At 49.2% G+C, this 21,166-nt stretch overlaps 1 protein-coding gene across 1 annotated transcript; it reads right to left on the bottom strand.

Moving 5' to 3' along the window:
- Positions 1 to 2,217: 2,217 nt before the first annotated feature.
- Positions 2,218 to 19,705, bottom strand: SLC52A3 (solute carrier family 52 member 3). Its single transcript, XM_052651305.1, has 5 exons — positions 19,563 to 19,705; positions 7,192 to 7,804; positions 5,081 to 5,580; positions 3,251 to 3,374; positions 2,218 to 2,430 (listed from the first exon to the last, which is right to left on the bottom strand). The coding sequence occupies exons 1-5, from the start codon at positions 19,703 to 19,705 to the stop codon at positions 2,218 to 2,220; spliced, it is 1,593 nt and encodes a 530-aa protein (XP_052507265.1).
- Positions 19,706 to 21,166: the final 1,461 nt, after the last annotated feature.

Below are 21,166 nucleotides of genomic sequence, written 5' to 3'. Positions count from 1 at the left end.
AGTCCAGGATGACTAACTGCACCATCTGGTTCTTTCTTGAGGACGAGTTGCCATTTGAGAACCTGGATGTAATGTTAACAGGTTGTGTCTGCTGGGCTTTATAAAAGGGTGGAGTTTCTTTCCACCTCTGAGGTCTCTTTAGCAGACTGTCCATGATGTGTACCACAATCACATTGAACATATATTCAATAGTCAATTTTCTATGTTTTCTGCTTTTGTGGGAGGTTTTTGGATTTGGTGGGAGATTTTTAAAATTTTGTCTCCAACACCTTCAAATGCCTCTCTACAGAGAGCTGGTTGAAACAAATCTGGCAGCTCCACACAGTGGAATACTATGCAGTCATGACAAAGAATGAGAAGACTACATTTTCACTGTTGTGCGAAAGTGCAGAGTACACAGTGAGTTACTACTCTTTATGTAAAAAGACTATATTTGAATTTGTTTACAGTTGCATAATCTCTGGAAGAATAAGCAAGGAACTAATAAAAGTGCTCGTGTATGTGTTAAGAGGAACTGGACAGAGCGCGAAGTGGAGAGGGATGGAATTTCTTTTTTGCTAAATATCATTTTATATGTTATGATTTTTGAAATATGTGACTTTATATTATCTGTTCAAAATTAAAAGGAGGGGTGGTGGTAAGCAAACAGAACAAACCTGTGAAGAAAAGAAGTCCCAGGATCAGACCTTCTCTAAGCCCTTGATTCTGTTTATTCCTGAGCTCAGCCATCACTTTAGAACCAACTGAAAGCTGATTATATTGAAACATTTTTTTGGCATTCATGTTGGACTTTCTCTGAAAGGATGACCTTAGTGTAAAAACAAGGAATATCTTTATTTATTTATTTATTTTAAAAAAGATAAAACCCCAAAACTATTAGGTAGCTAACACACTCCTCCCCATTCTACTCCTCCCGCCAGTTCAGAGGACTGCCTCCAGTTCAGAGTCAGCCAGTGAATGGGGTGGGGGGAACTCATGTTCAGAGTCTTGCTGTGGCCCCTCCACCCCACACCTCTCCTTCTGCCTCTTAGGAGGTCATTTACTCTCCAAGGAGCGAGACTTCCTGGGTCAGCAGGGGTAATAAGAAGGGGTAGGTGAGGTACAATGTTCCTCCATACTGGGACACCAAGATGCCTGAGAGAGTCCACCATTAGCCATCTGTCTTCTAGAAGCTTCTCTATGAGAACAAGGGTGGAAAGGATATGGAGAAGGGGACATCTCTTAACCCTTCTACCCACTTCTAGGCTTTGTTGATTGTCACTCCTGTTATTACTCTTGGTCATCAGATCAGGACATGCTGGGTGCTTCTCCCTTTTATCCCTGTGCCAAACCTATGACATAGGTGAATAATTCCCATTTTGTGGAAGAGGAAACAGAGGCGTAGAGCAATCAAGTGACTTCCCCACGGTCACATGGCTTATAACAAGCAACTCACCCTCCCAGCTGTTCCCCTTCTAACACCATCCAGCTGGATGCTGCAGAACCGTTGTTGACATGAAAAATATTCACAATCTAAAAGTTAAAGAGTTATGTTTTATTCAGCGGGAATTTTTAGGACTTCAAGCCTGGGAGGCAGCATCTCAAGTAACCCCGAGAGAACTGCTCTGAGGAGGTTAGGGGAGGAGCTAGGATATAGGAGTTTTGCCACAAAGGGCAGGTAGCGGAAGCATCAATAGATTACTGTTAATGAAAGAAAACCAGACACTGCAAGTTAAGCAATTCAGCGCTTTTCTATGTATTTAGCATGAGTCTGGGCTCACTGAAATCATCCCTCTGATATGCACCTCAGCTATCTGGGGCCAGTATCCTGTGTTTTCATATCCTGAGTTTCCTCAGGGCTCACTGGCTCATGTTGGACACCTGCAATCGTTGGAGGCTGTGATATCCTTTGTTTATTGATATGGCAGAAAAGAGTTCATTTCTCACAGTCATCTCTCAAGAGCTAAAACGAGATCTGAGAAGCTAGCACTGCAGGCACTGTGACAGAGTTGGGGTGGGCTGTGCTTTGCATTTCCATGTCCCCTGGGAGGCCCATACCACTCCCCACCTTTCCTGAGAGGAGTTTGTGCTGTACACAGAAGTACTCAGGCTCTGCCTCCCTGCTGTCTACCACCGGCTCTGTGACCTTGGGCACACACCTTGCCTCGAGGTGTCCCAGTTTTCAGGAGTTAGTAATGAGGGCGGGGCCGTATGATGGATCACGTCCCTTCAGCTGGTTTAGGCGGAGCAGTGCAGGCTGCAGAAGTCAGCGGATGAGAAGAGCGTCAACACGTTGACCAGCGGGAACATGACAACCGCTCCCAGGAGCGAGCCCAGCTGCACCGCCGCTCCGCACCACAGGAGGGCGCTGCGGCTGTGGTCGCGCAGGATCACACCCAGCATCACCTTGACGTAGCTCAGACAGCCAGTGAACAGCACCCAAGAAGCCACCTGCAGAGACACGTTGGGAGAGATGCTGAGTGAAGGTGACTTTGGGGTGAGCCCCAGGGGCAAAGGGCACTTCTAGGGTGACCTAACATGGCTAAGAGAACCCCATGGAATAGCCTCTAAGTGCAAGGAGAGCTAATGGGGCCCCCTGAGTTGACCTCCCTAAGGATAAAGGAGAACCCAATGGCTTTCCATCCCCCATGATCAAGTCAGGACTTCCCTGGTAGCTCAGCTGGTAAAGAATCCACCTGCAATGCAAGAGAACCCAGTTCGACTCCTGGGTAGAGAAGATCTCTTAGAGAAGGGATAGGCTACCCACTCCAGTATTCTTGGGCTTCCCTGGTGGGTCAGACAGTAAAAGAATCCACCTGCAATGGGGGAGGCCTGGTTTTGAGTTCTGGGTTGGGAAGATCCCCTGGAGGAGGGCATGGCAACCCAAAGTTGCCTGAAGAATCCCCATGGACAGGGGAGCCTGGTGGGCTACAGTTCATGGAGTCACAAAGAGTCAGACATGGCTGAGCAACTAAGCACAGCGCAGCATGATCAAGTCAGGGGCAACTGGGAGAAAGCTACTGCTGCCATACACGTAGTGCAGTGTGGCGTTCATGGGAGAGTCTGGACTGTCACCTTGGACCCGCCAACTAACCTTCTGAAGCCTCTGTTCCCCAATGAGAGCATCCCGCCTCCTCCCCACACCCACCTTGGGCTTCCTGAGCAAGTAACCACAAAGCACTTGGTCAATAGAAGGAGCTATACTCTGGGTCTCCTAGGCCTTGGCTAGGTAGAGGTGGGAGGGGGACAGCGCCACAGTCCAGACACTCACGATGAGGACTTCTCCGCCCCAGTGGCCCTGCATGAGGGGGCAGGGGCTCATCACAGCCATGGCCATGTTGTAGGCTCCGAAGCTGGTCCCGAGCACTGTGAGGACTCCCAGGAACGGCAGAGACCTAGGACAGAGTTGGGGGGATGGGGCGTGATTGGAGGAGTGAGAAGCCTGAACATTTGCCCCTACTCCCCCACCTGGCCCGAGCTCCAGGGGGCCACATGGAGTGGTCAGCTTCTCCAGGTTTAGAGGTTAGACCCATGTGGAAACTTCCAGGCTACCCAGTTCAAGTGCATCAGTGAGGTTCCTGAGATCAAGACTGGCACAAGTCATCCTGAGTATTAACAGCAGAGCCCAGCATCCCAGTGGGAGAAACCAAACAGATTCTGGGGCTATACAAGCCTGGTTCAAATCTCAGTTCTTCCTGCAAGACTGGGCCCTAAGCCTCAGTTTCTTCACCTGTGAGATGAGTCTTATGTGGCTGGGAGAATGCAGGGGAGCAGAGTGTGTAGGGCCTGGCCCTGGTTGTGGGCCCACCTGGTACCATCTGTTGCTATTTCCTCCTGCAACACCTCACACCCACTCTAGGAAGTTGGGCAGATGAGTGGGAGGCTTGGATCATGGCACTATGACTGTAGTGTGCAGCCTTGGGTGACCCTTCCTCCCTCCAGCCTCAGCTCCCTGGTCCACAAGATGAGATTCACATGATCCGGGGGCCCTGGTAGCCGGCTCAGAGGCACTGGTGGCCTTCCATGTAGCCCTTGGTCTGACCACTGAGGACACCATCCTTCATTTGAGGCCTTTTCCCCGGGATCTCCCCATCCACACTGACAGGTTAGAGTGGAGGGCTGCCTACCTCTAAGGACACTTTCTGTCTCAGGATTCTTGGATTCCTGGACTCTCAGATTCTATATTTCTAACATTCTGGGCATCTCAGAGTCCACAGATCTGCAGTCTCTGGTCTGTTCCTTCAGAGATCTCCAGCTTCGCTCCACAGTTTTCAAACCCAAGGGAGAAAACTCAGCTTTCTGGAAAACTGACATCTGTCCAGCTCTCCCATCCTCATGATCCCTCCTTCCCTGGCAGGGGGTGGGGGTGGGGTGAGCAGGACTAGGGGAGGTGGGGATGGCATGTGGGGATGGGCAGGGCTGAGAGGCAGTAAGGACAGGCAGGGCAGAGGAGCAGGTGGGAGGCAGGGGGGACCTAAAATTTCATGACCCCAAGGTGGGTGTTTCTCCTGTGGAGGTCTGAAGCCCCTGCATCAGAACCACTTAAGCTGCTTATTAAAATTTGGAACCCCAGGCCTCAATCTAGGCTGACTCAATTTGCATTTTATCAATTTGCCCAGCCATTCTTCTAGAATTACAGCTGTAAGAGGGCTAGCGTGGACTGGAGGCAGGAGGGCAGGACTCAAATCCTGGGAATTAGACCAGAGCAAATGCTTTCTCCGAGCCTCAGGGTTTCTATTTGTAAATAGGACCCTCGCTTCCAGCCTGCTTATTCCTCCTCCTGGGCCAGTGGTGGTGAACGGAGACCTGACCTGCACCAGGCACTCACTGCTCTAAAAGTTGACACAATTAGCCCCCAGCAACCTAAGAAGAGCTATTATTATCCCCATTTTCCAGATTAGATTCCTGAGGCCCAGAGAGGTGTCTAGTATCACAGAGCTTGCAAGTGGCAGAGCCGGGACTTGAACCCAGGCACTTGAGCCCCAGACACCGTGTTCTTAACTATCCCACCTCCAGCCTGATAGGTAGGCGCGGTGGATTCTGGGTTCTGACACGAAGTGCACCCCCAACCCGAGCTCTCCAGGGCCGGGTGCGGGCAGACCTGTTAGGCAGAAAAACGGAGAGGAAGCAGGTGAGAGGGCTGGCCATGGAGCTGAGGGTGGCAGACAGGTGGTAGGCCACAGGCCCGTAGGACAGGCAGGAGTAGGTCTGCACCGAGGGCAGCACGCCGTTGGTGAGCGCGTTCACGAAGGCCACCAGGACGTAGATGAACGCCCGCGGGGCCAGGTGCCGGGGGGCCGTCTTCTCCTCCGGAGCGCCCTGGGCCTTGCCGCTCTCCTCTGGGGGACCCAGGTCCTTCCCTTCCTGCGGCCGGATGGAGTTGAGGGTGACCTGAGAGGTGAGGAGGTCTTCTATGGAGGCTTCCCAGCGCTTGGGTTGACGCTGGAGGAAAAAGAAGGCGACGAAGCAGCAGGCCATCATGAAGGAGAGCAGGAGGAAGAAGACCAAGGGCGAGAAGTTGGCGGGCAGGTAACGGCTTTCCAGGTGGGTCACGGAGGGCGCTCTCCCAGCGAGCTCAGACACCAAAGTGCTGCTAGCTCCCTGGGAAAGACAAAACAAGGGCCAGTCAGATCCCTGGGTGATTTTTTTTACAAACTGAAGGTTTGTGGCAACCCTATGTCGAGCAAGGCTATTGGTACTTTTTCCAACAGCATTTGCTCACTTCCTGCCTCTGGGTCACATTTTGGTAATTCTTGAATTATTTCAAACCCTCCATTAGCAAAAAGATTATGACTCACTGAAGGCTCAGATGATAGTTGACTTTCTTTTTTTTTTTTTAGGCTGCCCCACGCAGCTTGTGGGCTCTTCATTGCCTAACCAGGGATTGAACCTAGATCCCCTAAAGTGGAAGCTGAGTTCTAAACTCTGGATCACCAGGAAATTCCTAGATGGTTAGCACTTTTTAGTAATAAAATATTTTAAAATTATGCTATGTACATTGTTTTTTTAGACACAGTGCTATTATACACTCAATAAATGACATATAGCGTAAACATAACTTTTATAGGCACACAAAAAGTTAGTGTGACTATCGTTAAGCTGAGATATGTGCTTTATCGTGGTGGTCTGGAACCAAATCTGTAATTGTCTCCGAGGTCTGTGTGTATACAATAAATACTAGGCATTATCATTATTATGTAAGTGATTGATAATATACGCACAGCTACTATGGTGAGGATAATATATGCTCGCTGTGCACCAGCACTGGGTCTGTATCAGCTTGTGTGTGTCCCCTGACAGCGCCAGTGCAGTCCCCACTTTACAGAGCACAGAGGTGTCAGGACAGAAGCTACAGCTCTGCCCACTCAATGCCCTCCAGGGCTGGCAACTGAAAATACACATATTCAGAGATGGGGCTGGCTTGAGACAGAACAGCCCCACCCAAAGGTGCCCTGTGGCGACTGTTTTCAAGAGATATCATGCATCTAGATTTATGTGAAATTTCAAAACATTTGAATGTTATTAACTAATTCAAACTCTCAAAAAAAGAAAAAAATCTTGCTTGTTATGGTGGCCCAGGCCACTGGTTTGCAGCCATTGCTGCACTGCTGTGGTTTGGATAATATCAGACATATACATTGTCCCATATCCAGTGAGAAAGTTTGATGCTGTAAACACATGGGGTAACGTCCAAACATTTATCAATGTCTAAAGTCTGTGGTTCTCCGCCTTGGTTGTACATTAGTGGAAGCTGGGGAATTTTTCAATAAAGACGTTCACAATCCCTTATCTGCAACTCTAAAATCCGAAAGGCTCTGAAAGTCAGAATGTTTTCGTGACTTGGTTGACAGCAACATTTGAACTGGATATGAAGCTGTTTATAGCCCTCATCTGCCTGTGGGGCATGAATGCCCTGGGCTGTGGGCTGTGGGCATCGCTGTGCCCATTGCCGTGTCACAGGCTCTGTCTTAGACGTGGGGTAAGTGTGTTCTACAATCTGACACTCCAGATTTCAAAATACACCCGACTGCAAGGATTTCAGAGGAGCCCCACCCTAGATATGTGTGTGTCTCAGCAGCGCCCCCAAGTGATCGAAAGTGCTGTCGGGTCAAGAACACGAGTCCACCCAACATCTAGGGAACACCAGCCCTTGGTAAGATCTTGCTTGTGACCAAGGACAGAGCTGCAACGACCCTGAGAGATGCCAGGTACCTGTGGGCTCTCCACGTTCCTGGTGGTCTCAGGGCTCAGGGTGGTGGCCGATATCTCCGTGACGTTGACGCAGGTGGTGAGACCCGAGCCTTGGGCGAGAGCCACCAGTGCAGGCAGGAGGCCGCTGAGTCCTTCGCCCACAAAGAAGGTGGTGAGGTAGTAGGTGGGCAGCCTGCTCATGAAGGGCAGGAAGGTGACAGAGGAGGTGCAGTCCACCAGGGCCAGGAAGAAGGTGAGGACTAGGAAGGCGATGCTGTGCTGGCTGCCCAGCACCCAGGAAGTGATGTTCCAGAGGAAGGCGAAGAGGGTGCAGGCGATGGTGCCCACCCCCAGCACGGTGAAGACAACGGCCACCTCGGAGAGGCAGCCAGGCCGGAAGTGATGGAGCAGGGTGACCAGCAGGGGGCCGATGTTGGCCAGCTGGATGATCACTGTGAGGTAGGAGGGCAGATACCAGCCCTCCGGGAGCTCTGCCACCAGCAGGGGCAGCTCCACCCAAAGCCCGTTGATGGCTACCCAGGAGCCCATCCCGAACGTGCAGACCAGCAGGTGTATCAGGAAGGCCATGGTGACGTCCGCCCTGGGCCGGAGGCAGCTCCCTCCCCAGACCAGCCTGCAATGTGTTTGACAGAGAAGAATATCAGGTGAGCCAAGTCACGTGCATCATATAGCAGACGACTGTGCTTCTGGGCCCAGGGTTTTCTCTTATTACTCCCCTCTCCATGGACACCATGGCTTTTTATTAGCAGAAAACATGGAAATCCCTTTATAACTAACCTTTCAGCAGGGAAAGCTTTCCTCATCATGACTCCTAAATCCAGAGTCCACAAAAGAAAAATTCGATACTGAAGGAGGAAACAGACAGAACAGGCTCCATCTTGGGCCAGACTGTGGACTTTGAGCTATATGCCCAGTATCTATGGAAATGAAATACCAACTGGAAAACCAGAAACCCCCACCCATGGAAGAGCCCCAGGGCTCGTACCTAGACTCTCCCTCACCTAAAAGAATACCCTAATTGTCTGTGTAACCGAATAGAATCATAAATTCTATTATGCTTATTGGGGTATGATCACAGGCCTATTGATAATTGTCCACTCTTAACTACCTAGGCCTAAGGCATATGAATCACAGGTTAAGATTGTATCTTTCTTTTCCTTTGTTCAGACTAGTTTCAGGGAATTTGGGGAGGTGGGTTTGGGCATGTTCAGTTAGGGTACATAAGGTTTTCACAAAAACTGATCGGGGTCCTTGGCTAAGAGGAGACTCTGCCTTGGGCCCGCTGGTGTAATAAACTGCACTCCACCAGCTGCACTGTTCTTCTGAGTATGTTTTTTTCTCGGAACGCATGGCTACAACAATACATTCTACTGCATAAATATTAGAACACACAAAAGCAAACAAATAAAACAGCCTCTGCAAAAAGTGATGAAAAAATACCAACAAGAAGATCAAAAGACAGATGATATCCTGGGGGAAAATACTGCAATGTAAGGCACAGACAAAAGGTTCATCTTCCTAATATGTCAAGAGTTTTTACAGATTAAGAACAAAAAGACCCAATAGAGAAGTCGACATAGGATGTGAACAGTTCAGAGGGAAAAATACAAGTAAGTCTTAGACTGTCCCCTTCATTCACCATGGGAAACATCAATCAACGATGACTCCGTTTCCCACTGTGAGATTGTTCCAAAGCCATGAGTTATACACGAGGTTATTATTTCTTGCAGTCTTGTTGATAACAGCAAAACATAAGAGACAACCTTTGTGCCATTCACAGAAAAGGGGCTAGTGGAAGAGATGATGGCCTGTTGGAATAGCACACACCTGTTACAAAGAGAGGGAGGTGGGAGAGCTCACTGGCTGATGGATGGTGACAGGCCTCAAGGCTGAGTTGATAAGTGAACAACATCAAGGCAGGTGGACAGTGTATGGTCTTTTGGACTTAGGGGAAGAGGAGGAAGAATATGTTCTCTTTGTATTCGCATAAAGCAGGCTTTGAAGGACACATAGAAACTGCTGGGATATTTGCAGCATCTCAGTGTAGGTCTTTTTATATAACTTTGATTTGTGAACCATGTAAACACATCACACTATCTGTTACAAAAATATGGTTACCTGATATAAAATTCCAGTCTGGAATTATTCTTCTCAAATTATAGAGCTCCAACTCTGGACAGGCCCTTGGAGACCGCCTGACTGTAGCCCTCTAGAGCCATGCTGTGACTGTTTAAGTAAAGTGAAGTGAAAGTTGCTCAGTCGTGTCTGACTCATGGCAACCCTATGGACTATACAGTTCATGGGATTCTCCAGGCCAGAATACTGGAGTGGGTAGCTGTTCCCTTCTCCAGGGGATCTTCCCAACCCAGGAATCAAACCCCGGTCTCCTGCCTTGCAGGCGGATTCTTCACCAACAGAGCCACTAGGGAAGTCCAAGAATACTGGAATGGGTAGCCTCTCCTTTTTCACTAGCTTCCCAATTACCTGTGTCACACCACCTGTGCTGTTACCCTCAGTCTAAGAAGAAACAGTGCAGAGGGTTTGTCAACTGAAAAAAAATCAGCATCTCACAACATAAGAGCAGTGAGTTTCAGCTTTATTCAGGGACCCTATGAAGGAAAGCTATGACCAACGTAGACAGCGTATTAAAAAGCAGAGATACCACTTTGCCGGCAAAGGTCTATCTAGGCAAAGCTATGGTTTTCCTGTAGTCATGTATGGATATTAGAGTTGGACCATAAAGAAGGCTGAACACTGAAGAATTGACGGTTTCGAATTGTGGTGTTGGAGAAGACTCTTGAGAATCCCTTGGACAGCAAGGAGATTAAACCAGTCAATCTTAAAGGAAATCAGTCCTGAATATTCATTGGAAGGACTGATGCTAAGCTGAAGCTCCAGTCCTTTGGCCACCTGATGCAAAAAGCCAACTCATTGGAAAAGACCCTGATGCTAGGAAAGATTGAAGGCAGGAGGAAAGGGGTGACAGAGGATAAGACGGCTGAATGGCATCAATGACTCAATGGATATGAGTTTGAGCAAACTCTGCGAGATGGTGAAGGACTGGGAAGCCTGGCATGCTGCAGTCCATGGAGTCCCAGAGTCGGAACGACTGAGCAACTGAACAACAGCAATGTGAGGATTATAGCCAGGAAGACAGCCTCTCAGTTCTGAGGAACTGCTCCAAAGAGGTAAGGGAGGAGCCAGGATACATATGAATTTGTTGTTGGGAGTTATATGTGGTCAGAAATCAGGGAAAACCGCTAGACCATTCAGGTATGACCTAAATCAAATCCCTTATGATTATACAGTGGAAGTGACGAATAGATTTAAGGGCCTAGATCTGATAGATAGAGTGCCTGATGAACTATGGAATGAGGTTCATGACATCGTACAGGAGACAGGGATCAAGACCATCCCCATGGAAAAGAAATGCAAAAAAGCAAAATGGCTGTCTGGGGAAGGCTTACAAATAGCTGTGAAAAGAAGAGAAGCGAAAAACCACGGAGAAAAGGAAAGATATAAGCATCTGAATGCAGAGTTCCAAAGAATAGCGAGAAGAGATAAGAAAGCCTTCTTCAGCGATCAATGCAAAGAAATAGAGGAAAAGAACAGAATGGGAAAGACTAGAGATCTCTTCAAGAAAATTAGAGATACCAAGGGAACATTTCATGCAAAGATGGGCTCGATAAAGGACAGAAATAGTGTGGACCTAACAGAAGCAGAAGATATTAAGAAGAGATGGCAAGAATACACAGAAGAACTGTATGAAAAAGATCTTCACGACCCGGATAATCACGATGGTGTGATCACTCATCTAGAGCCAGACATCCTGGAATGTGAAGTCAAGTGGGCCTTAGAAAGCAGCACTACAAACAAAGCTAGTGGAGGTGATGGAATTCCAGTAGAGCTATTTCAAATCCTGAAAGATGATGCTGTGAAAGTGCTGCACTCAATATGCCAGCAAATTTGGAAAACTCAGCAGTGGCCACAGGACTGGAAAAGGTCCGTTTTCATTCCAATCCCAAAGAAAGGCAATGCCAAAGAATGCTCAAACTACCGCGCAGTTGCACTCATCTCACATGCTAGTTAAGTCATGCTCAAAATTCTCCAAGCCAGGCTTCAGCAATACGTGAACCATGAACTTCCTGATGTTCAAGCTGGTTTTAGAAAAGGCAGAGGAACCAGAGATCAAATTGCCAACATCCTCTGGATCATGGAAAAAGCAAGAGAGTTCCAGAAAAACATCTATTTCTGCTTTATTGACTATGCCAAAGCCTTTGACTGTGTGGGTCACAATAAACTGTGGAAAATTCTTCAAGAGATGGGAATACCAGACCACCTGACCTACCTCTTGAGAAATCTGTATGCAGGCCAGGAAGCAAGAGTTAGAACTGGACATGGAACAACAGACTGGTTCCAAACAGGAAAAGGAGTACATCAAGGCTGTATGTTGTCACCCTGCTTATTTAACTTCTATGCAGAGTACATCATGAGAAACGCTGGACTGCAAGAAACACAAGCTGGAATCAAGATTGCCGGGAGAAATATCAATAACCTCAAATATGCAGATGACACCACCCTTATGGCAGAAAGTGAAGAGGAGCTAAAAAGCCTCTTGATGAAAGTGAAAGAGGAGAGCGAAAAAGTTGGCTTAAAGCTCAACATTCAGAAAACGAAGATCATGGCATCTGGTCCCATCACTTACTTCATGGGAAATAGATGGGGAAACAGTGGAAACAGTGTCAGACTTTATTTTTTGGGGCTTCAAAATCACTGCAGATGGTGATTGCAGCCATGAAATTAAAAGATGCTTACTCCTTGGAAGAAAAGTTATGACCAACCTAGATAGTATATTCAAAAGAAGAGACATTACTTTGCCGACTAAGGTCCATCTAGTCAAGGCTATGGTTTTTCCAGTAGTCATGTCGGGATGTGAGAGTTGGACTTTGAAGAAGATTGAGTGCCAAAGAATTGATGCTTTTGAACTGTGGTGTTGGAGAAGACTCTTGAGAGTCCCTTGGACTGCAAGGAGATCCAACCAGTCCATTCTGAAGGAGATCAGCCCTGGGATTTCTTTGGAAGGAATGATGCTAAAGCTGAAGCTCTAGTACTTTGGCCACCTCATGCGAACAGTTGACTCATTGGAAAAGACTTTGATGCTGGGAGGGATTGGGGGCAGGAGGAGAAGGGGACGACAGAGGATGAGATGGCTGGATGGCATCACTGACTCAATGGATGTGAGTCTGAGTGAACTCTGGGAGTTGGTGATGGACAGGGAGGCCTGGCGTGCTGCGATTCATAGGGTCGCAAAGAGTCGGCCACGACTGAGCGACTGAACTGAACTGAACTGAACTGATACATGAAAGTGAAAGTGAAGTCGCTCAGTCGTGTCCGACTCTTTGCGACCCCATGGACTGTAGCTTACCAAGCTCCTCTGTCCATGGGATTTTCCAGGTAATAGTACTGGAGTGGATTGCCATTTCCTTCTCCAGAGGATCTTCCCGACCCAGGGATCGAACCTGGGTGTCCCGCATTGTAGACAGATGCTTTACCGTCTGAGAAAAGATTAATGCCAGTCACACACCCATAGACACAGACACAAACTCAGCTCAAGTTAATGATTTTAGTGCTTTTCAATGTAAGGGAAGATACAGGATGTCTGGGTCACTGGAATAATTCTTCCTTTGTTTTGCATCTGGGGGCTGTATATCTGAAACAGAATGCTTCATGCTGAATGCTTTTCCATCCTGAATTCCCCTCAGGAAGCATTGACAGTCAACTGCTGTGGGTTCCAACTTAATCCTTGTAGAGCTGGGACTTCAGGCAGCGTTCTTTGTTCACAGATTTGAGTGATGACTGGAGGCAGCTGCCTGAACTTGAAGCCATGTCTGCCTCTTAGCTAACTGAATGATTTGGGGTGACTGAGTTTGCCTTCCTCTACCTCATTTCCCCACTCTGTAAATCGACCTCATGGTTTGTAATGAGATGCAACGTTAAGGAGTATATGTTGTCTTAACGGTACCTGGCGCATAGAAAGTGCTCTCTAAGGTTTGCTGTTATAGTTTTTTTTTTCTAATTTGCATGAAAATTAACATATGAATATTAACATTACTAAAGGAAAAAAGAAAGTTCCATTGGAGGTAATGCGTGAAATCACTGCTGGCACAGGTACCATTTTGGAGAGAAATGTTGACTGGTCCAATCACATCCTTTTTACAGATGGGGAATGGGGTGGGGTCTGCGGGGGTGGAGGGCCTCTCTGGAGGCTGGTGATGCAGAGGCTGGGTCCTCTGAAGCAGATGGCTCCACCCACGTCTCCCCAGGACCCTGATCTCTCGGTTCTGCTCAACTCACACGGTCTGCCTTTAACTCCTCGCTGGGGCAGCCCCTGTGGGGTGGAACTTCCTCTCCAGGTTCCCATACATAGAGCTGACTCTCCAACCCCAGACTCTCTTCCTCTGAAATCCAATCCTCCCTGGGAGGTGGAATGCAGCCAGACTGGCTTTCAGTCCCATTTCAGCACCTCCTGTCTGGGGGCCTTAGGCGAGTCACTAAAGCTCTGTTTCCTCACCAGCAAGCTGGCCTCACGGACAGCCCAGGTCAAGCCCTGGCTCTGGGTGTGCCCAGAGGACCCACAGAGAGGGCAAACTTCTGTCTTAGCCTGGCTGGGGCACTATCTTCGCACCCATCTGCATCTCAGCTTTCTGCAGGACTCTGCCCCTCAGGAAACCTCCACTGGCTGCTGGCCCCAGGCCCTTCTGTTCAGGGTTCTCCTGGAGTGGGTGTGTCCTGGTACATTTGCCAGGGAGACTGAAACCCCTGGAGGGCAGGGGCTGCTTTGGAATCTCGCGTTCTGATAGCGGTGGAAGAGCCTTTACAGATGACCTAGCGGCAGGTAGTGAACTGGTGACTCACTGGCTGCAGGCAAGCAGCAGATGTTATTTTGATGTGGGGTGAGTTGTAAGTAACTAGTTACTGACGTCTGCAAGTCAGAAAGGATTTGGCAAACAAAACTCAGGATTTCTGGCTTCTCTGGAATATTCTGGAAGACAACACCAGGTTAGCATGCCTACATGGCAGCAATCACCCTTGGCCCTCTTTAACTTAGGGCACCAACCTGGGACCCTCCAAGCCCGATACACTGCAAACCCTGATCAAGCCTAGTCCTCAGTTTTGAGAGCAAGATGTGGCTTGCCCTGGATCCAGTCCTAGTAGGGGATAAGTTATGGGCTGGGATACAACCTTGGGCCTCTCTCTCAGATCTGGACTCAGGTCACTGCCTCCAGCCACCTTACTGCTCTTGCTGCACTAGTGTCTAGAGGCAGACGTCTGGGCTCAAATCCTGGCTTCAATCTTGCACTAATTGGCTTAACTTCTGGTGTCTGATTCTCTTGTACAAAATGAGAGGCTCCCAGTACCAACATCAGAGTTGTTATGACCATGAAACTTGCAAAATGCTCACATGATGCCTGATACATCATACGTGTACATGTTAATGATCACGATTACTATTTCAAAAAACGTGGCAATTGCATTTAAAAACACAGTTATCCTGAACACTTCCTGATACCACAATACACGTCGTTTCTGAAGGCAGAATTTTGTCATCACTTTCCCCTAAACAATCAATGAGCAGGGATTTTTAGTCACCTGCTTTGTGCCCAGTGCTGTGAGGGATGCAAGCAGAAAAGACACAGGGATTATCCCCAGAGAAAAGTGTCAGGAAGAGGTGGATGGGCAGCAGGACCCAGATGCGTCATGGGCCAAAGCGGAGGCAGAGCTGCAGGTAGAGGGGAGGGAGCAGTGGCTGGGGCTGGATGGAAAGGCAAGGTTCCCAGCCTACACTGGCCAAGGCAGGTAACTCACTGGCTGCAAAACAGAGGCAGTCTTGCCCCAGAGGATCAGTGGAGTGGAGGAGGGAAAAGATCTCCTTCAAAAGCCAGCAGTTCATTGTAGCTTCTTAGCAGCTCACTGTACTGTCCAAGAAGACCCAGAATTAGATGCTGGCTGCTCACTCCCACCTGAGACCAGAACCTGTTATAGGGCAGGCAGAATCTCATTGAAAAAAAGCTGACCCACATCAGCTCAGGTAGAGTTCTGCCTAGGATGAGTAAAACACTTTGGAAGGAAAGAAAAGATGAAGCGTTCATATTCCAAGACCAAGGCTACTAGCTGCTTTCCATCAGCCACTCTTCCTTCTTTCATTGTTACCAAGACTAGATTTTTGTTTGGACAAATGGCCACTGAGCTAAAGGACTACCTTTTCCAACTTCCTTTGTAGCTGGACATGGCTCTTGAATTAAGACCAGGCCAATGAGGTTGTAGGGGCTTCCCTTGTAGCTCAGTCGGTAAAGAATCTGCCTGCAGTGCAGGACACCCGGGTTCGATCCCTGGGGTAGGAAGATCCCCTGGAGAAGGAAATGGCAACCCATTCCAGTATCCTTGCCTGGAAAATCTCATGGACAGAGGAGCCTGGTGGGATGCAGTCCATAGGGTCGCAAAGAGTCGGGCACAACTGAACAGCTAACACTAACACTAATAAGGGTGTAAGAGACTTTGAAAAAATCTCCTCAAAGGGAATGTGCTCTTTTGTTCTTCCTCCATTCTGCTGTCTGGAATTTAGATGTGATAGCCGGAATGCCAGCAGCTATTTTGCACAAATGGGAGATGGTGTTGGGGCTAGATGGAGACTAGACCCCCTCTCAGGCATAGAACTGCCACACCAACCCTGGTTTGCCCCCTACTGGACTATTTTGCTTGTTACTTTTCTTTTTTAACTTTTATTTTGTATTGGGATATAGCTGATTAACAATGTTTTGATAGTTTCAGGTGAACAGTGAAGGCATTCGCCCATGCCATTTTGCTTGTTTAATGTTGCTATCAATAAGCTTCTACATTGTTTAAGCCATTCTTATTTTTTATAAATAGCAAAACACTGGCTAATTGGGCAGAGATATATGTTCAAGAATGTGCACTGACCATGACGGTAAGCAAAAACTAATGAATACATTGATCTCATTTACTATTAATGCCCTGACTCAGAAACTCAGGTCCTGCTTCAATTAGGATCTGATCAAAAACCAAAATCAAGTGAAATGAGTTGTTGAGACACACCTTAAAGAGATACCAAAAGGAACAGGTTAGGAGTAAATGTGGGGCGAAGGTCTTCCAGAAAAAAATGCAGGGAAAGAGAGAGAGACACGGAGGGAGGGAGTGGTAACTCTCACTATGGAATCTGATAGCAAAAATCAAAAGTGTAAACTGAGACTCAGTTTATATTGATAAAGACTGATTCATAATGGAGTCAAAACAGTAGTGAATATCTGTATTCTGAATAACTTTCTCCAGAAGCCTCAGACATGCTAGGAGAGACGGACAGAAGAATAGTAAATGGTGGGGTTTTGACTCACTGTTTCAGGCCTTGAGAGCAGAAGAAGGTATAAAATAAGCAGGGATATAGAGGAGGCAATAAGTGGTATGCCTATTAAGGAGGAATAAGTAAATAATTAAAGGGAGGAGGGGAATTGGCAGAAGATGGTTACCTTTTATCACCTGAACAGCTATAAAACTATGAGGTCAGCAAGCTGGCCAGTTACACATTTACAAATAAGTAGTTTTCCTACATAGAACCAGTAAGAACATAAGATAGGGTAGTCATTTGGGAAAAATAAATAAAGCTGAATCTCTTTCTTATCTCTTACCCAGTCCCCACCCCATCAAAAGAAAATCAACTTCAGCTGTATCAAATGTTTGAATATTTTTAAAATTAAAAACATCATAAAAATACTCCAAAGAACATATACACAGAAGGAACAGCTTGTGCAAAGGTCCTGGGGCAGGCACAGGCCTGAGCCAGTATGGCTGAACCAGTGGGCTTAATGGGGAGCAGAGGGCAGACCTGGGAGGTAAGGAGCCTGAATTTTATTTCTGTGCAATGGGTCCCATGCACTGAGAGCCCCAGTCCCCATGGCCCACAGAGATGAGTTCTCTGGGTCCTGAGGCAGGCACAAATGCAGCTGTATAGTTTGAGGTAAATGATCTGGCTCTATAAGTCTCTATTTGGAAAAAAGTCACAGTGGTGTTATGGCCCAGCATGACCCATCTCCAATATGGCTCCCCTGCCTTGGCTTATTCCCAGCCAGCCACACTAAGTGCCACGTGCCCCTGGAGCCATCAATGGCAGTGGATGGTGGATGTCCTAGACAGAGGTACCTGCCAATGCAGAGGCTGGGTGGCTTCAGAAATCTCAGGAGTGGCTCAAAGAGTGCTGGGGATACTGTTTAAAAGTGCATATCTCTGTTATCTGTTTTACAGTGGCTTTGCAGTTCTTGTTCATTCATTTACCCAGTATTCACTGGATACTTGCTATGTGCTGGACACAATCTCTGTTCTCAGGAAAGTGTGGGATGAAACAGTCATTAAGCAAAGTAGGAGCATCGAGCTAGTCAGCTGCTGATAAGGGCTGTGGAGGAAGGAGCTGTCCGGGGGAGCAGGCAGTTGGGGAGGGCAGCTGGCAGAGGGGACCTGAAGGAAGCCTGGGAATGAGCCATGTCAGGGGAAAGAGTAGTGGGGGGAGGGGACAGCAAGTGCAAAGGCCCTGGGGTGGGGCCTCACTTGTCCTCCCAGCCAGAAACAGGTCTTGGTGTGGAAAACACAGCCAGGAGGCTGATGTGGATATCGCAGGTCCCATGGGGAGGAACTGGCAAGGTCACGTGGGGCCCTGTAGGCAAGACTTGGAGGTTTTTTCTGAGTCAGAAATCTCCACTGCTGGGCCAGCTCTAATTTCATTTTAGATAGAATCATGCTGGCTGTTGTGAGGGGAATAATGGAGAACCAGGGTGGAATCAGGGATGAAACCTGTTAACCCCTTAGAAAGCTGGTGCAGTTATCAAGGGGGAAAAGATAAAAACAGTGCCAGTAGTAACAACTACAACAATGGCCACCATTTCTTACTGCTTGTCTCCCCAAACCCAACGTTAAGCACTTTACACACATTATCCGGCAAACCCTCTCAGCAATCCTGGAATAAGCGTGATGATTGTCTCCATTTAATACAACAGATGAGGAAACTGAGGCTCAGAGAGGGAAAGTCATTTGCTGAGGTCACACAGCTGGTCATCTGGGAGCTGAGGTTTGAGCCCAGGTCTATCTGTGGACCCAGCCCTCTTAAGCAGCGTGAGGAGGGCCCTGGAGGGGAGGGAGTTTGAGTGCAGCTTCAGAGGCCAAGCTGAGCAGGATCCCTTTCCACTCACCTCCAGCCTCTCCCAGCACTTGGGCTGGAAAAGGGAGAGACATGCGATCCAGGCCCTGGAGAACCTGGGAGAGACTCCAAACGCATCTGTTTCCCAGGCCCTTTGGTGACTGCAGGAAACCAGAAACCTCAGGCTTTGAATGAGACCCTTGACATTCTCCTACAGCAGGTGGGCAAACAGACAGCAAAGCCAGAAGGACAGCCTCAGACAAAGGTGTCTCTTTCCTTCAGATTCTTGCATGAAAAGCTGTGTCCTGGGCCCAAGGGAGTGAAGGGAGTAGGGGTGAGGGGCCAGCACACCCCCACTGGCAGGAAGGGCCTTGTCCAGCCTTGACCATCAGAGCCCAAGCCTCTAAGCTTGCACTGACCTGCTCTCTGCTTTTAGGGCATCACTGGGCATCAGCTCAGGGATGGGAGTTTATCTGTGTCTATCTGTCGAGTGCCGCTTTCTCCAATGCAAGCCTGGCCCTGTCCTCTCTCCCAGTGTCCAGATGGCCACCTGGTTTGCGAAAGGCCAGGCCCCCCAACCGAGCCTGCCTCAGCTGTGGGGGTTAAGTCAGCCAGGGCGGCTCGGACAGTGCCAGCTGACAGCATAGTTGCTGGCCACACACCGCTCCCAGACAAGGGTCTGAGTCAATATTACCCCAGGTTCCAGACTCCTAATAAGACTAGAGGGGTGAGGATGTGGTCCGGGCAGGAGGGAGATGGTATTGAGTGAACAGAACAGGGAGACAGAGATGGTTAAAAAAACACCTAGAGGAAGAGGAGGAGACAAAAAGAGAGACTGCGACACAGAGGGAAAGAAAGAATCAAAAGCTAGAGGCAGAAGCAGGCGGAAAGAAAGACAGAGGCAGGCCAAAGGGAGAGGTTGCCGAGAGCAGGAGGTGGAGGCAGGGGAGAGGCCCGGGCGTGCTGGAGGCCTGGCCCGGGTCAGCCACCGCCCTGGCGCCCCGTGTCCACGTGCACCCAGAGGCCTTCACTTGTCCTCTCCACCGGCTCCCCGGAGCCTCATCCCATCTCTGCGTTCCTGTCTCGCAGGCGTGGGGGAACCAGGCCCAGGGAGGAAGCAGTGCTTGCCTGCGGCCTGTCCACCCCCCTGCTCAGCCAGGCTTGTGCTTACCGGCTGTGCCTTGTCAAGCCAGCTGCTCGCGCTCTCTGGGTCTTGGCGTCTCCAAAGGGTCTAAAGATGCCCGGGCTTTTAGGGCTTTGCTTCAGGGAGGAAGCGAGAAGATAATGGGAGTGCAGCCAGCCGATGTGGACCATGAGTTCCCTTCCTCCCTCACCCCTCTCCCAAGCCCTGGAAGGGCTTCAGGCCTCCCACGGGGCTGACCTTGGCTGGGTTCCCCTCCCCTCAGTGCCCATCCCAACCTCCGGTCCCGGTGCCAGGCAGGGGAGACTCCGGCCCCCGCCCCTGGCAGGAGCAGCTGTCTAGATGTCCCAGTGGCGTGGAGATGCAGTCAGGCAGAGGTTTGTAGGGGCCACTCGTTTGGCCTGGGGAGAAGGCGGGTCTGGAGTCCACCCAGCCGGCTCAGGTTGCCCCAACTCCAACCAGACCAGCTCCAACAGGGGAGGAGGCCCTTCTTCCCTCCTATCCCTTGGCCTCTGAGCCAGCAGCTGAAATTAGGGGAAAGGCTGTGGGGCACCCGTGTCCCCAGACTAGTGCCCCCACCTCGGTGCCCAGTGATCCTTGCCAGTGACTGGCCCCTGGTACTTGCTGCTCTGCCCTTAGCAGACGTGAGCTGCCTGCCAGGCTCTGCTGGCTTACCTGCTGGTCCTGTTCTCAGGCGGCTCTGCATGGGAGGGGCCAGAGGCAGCCGGGTTAGTATTAACCTGTCCCCGCCCCAAGGACGGGGGAAGGCGGGGGATGGTGGGCGGGGCTCACCAAGAGCCTACTGTGTGTCTGGAACCTGCCCAGCAGCCAATTCTGATGACCCTGATGAGTCCATTTAAAAGGCTCACATTAGCCAGCGTTTTGACCCCAGAAGACAAAAGACCTGCCCAAGCACTGGGTCTGGCCTCACCTTAGGGTCAGCAGTGGGACAGGAGAAGACTCTCGAGAGTTCCTTGAACAGCAAGGAGATCCAACCAGTCAAACCTAAAGGAAATCAACCCTGAATATTCTTTGGAAGGACTGATGCTGAAGCTGAATCTCCAATATTTTGGCCACCTGATGTGAAGAGCCGACTCATTAGAAAAGACCCTGATGCTGGGAGAGATTGAAGCTGGAGGAGAAGAGGGCGACAGAGGATGAGATGGTTGGATGGCATCATCGATTCAATGGACATGAACTTGGGCAAACTCCAGAAGATGGTGAAGGACAGAGAAGCCTGGTGTGCTGCAGTCCACAGGGTCGCAAAGAGTCGGACACGACTGAGTGACTGAACAACACCAAGTTCCCTACAAGCGGGAATAGCACTCCCTGAAGCAGAAATTCTTGGTTCAAATCCCAGTGCTTAAGGATGACACCTGGAAAGTGGGGATAATAGTAGAGTCCTCCTTGTGGAACAGAAGTCCCAACAGCCAGGGTGTGCTGAGAGGACTCTGTGCCAGGCCCTGAGCTTGACATGGGTTAATATGTTTAATCTCCACCACCGGCTTTTGAGGAGACATGACTACTCTCCCTCTACAGATAAGGCAACAGAGGCCCAGAGAGGTCAAGAGTCTGGCTGAGCCGGGATCTGATGCCCACTGACAAATGCTACTTGACAAATAGCAGGGGTGCTG

Source organism: Budorcas taxicolor, chromosome 13 (assembly GCF_023091745.1).
Source record: "Budorcas taxicolor isolate Tak-1 chromosome 13, Takin1.1, whole genome shotgun sequence".
NCBI classification, from domain to species: Eukaryota; Metazoa; Chordata; class Mammalia; order Artiodactyla; family Bovidae; genus Budorcas; species Budorcas taxicolor.
The sequence above is the reverse complement of the archived record's forward strand: the minus strand, read 5'-3'. Positions and strand labels throughout refer to the sequence as shown.

Coding starts and splice junctions, on each gene's coding strand:
- SLC52A3 (XM_052651305.1), bottom strand. CDS start 19,705: ATGGTCCACATCGGCTGGCTGCACTCCCATTATCTTCTCGCTTCCTCC. Junction 7,805..19,562: donor GGCTTGACAAGGCACAGCCG/GTAAGCACAAGC, acceptor AACACATTGCAG/GCTGGTCTGGGGAGGGAGCT. Junction 3,375..5,080: donor TCCGTTTTTCTGCCTAACAG/GTCTGCCCGCAC, acceptor ACTCTGTCCTAG/GTCTCTGCCGTTCCTGGGAG.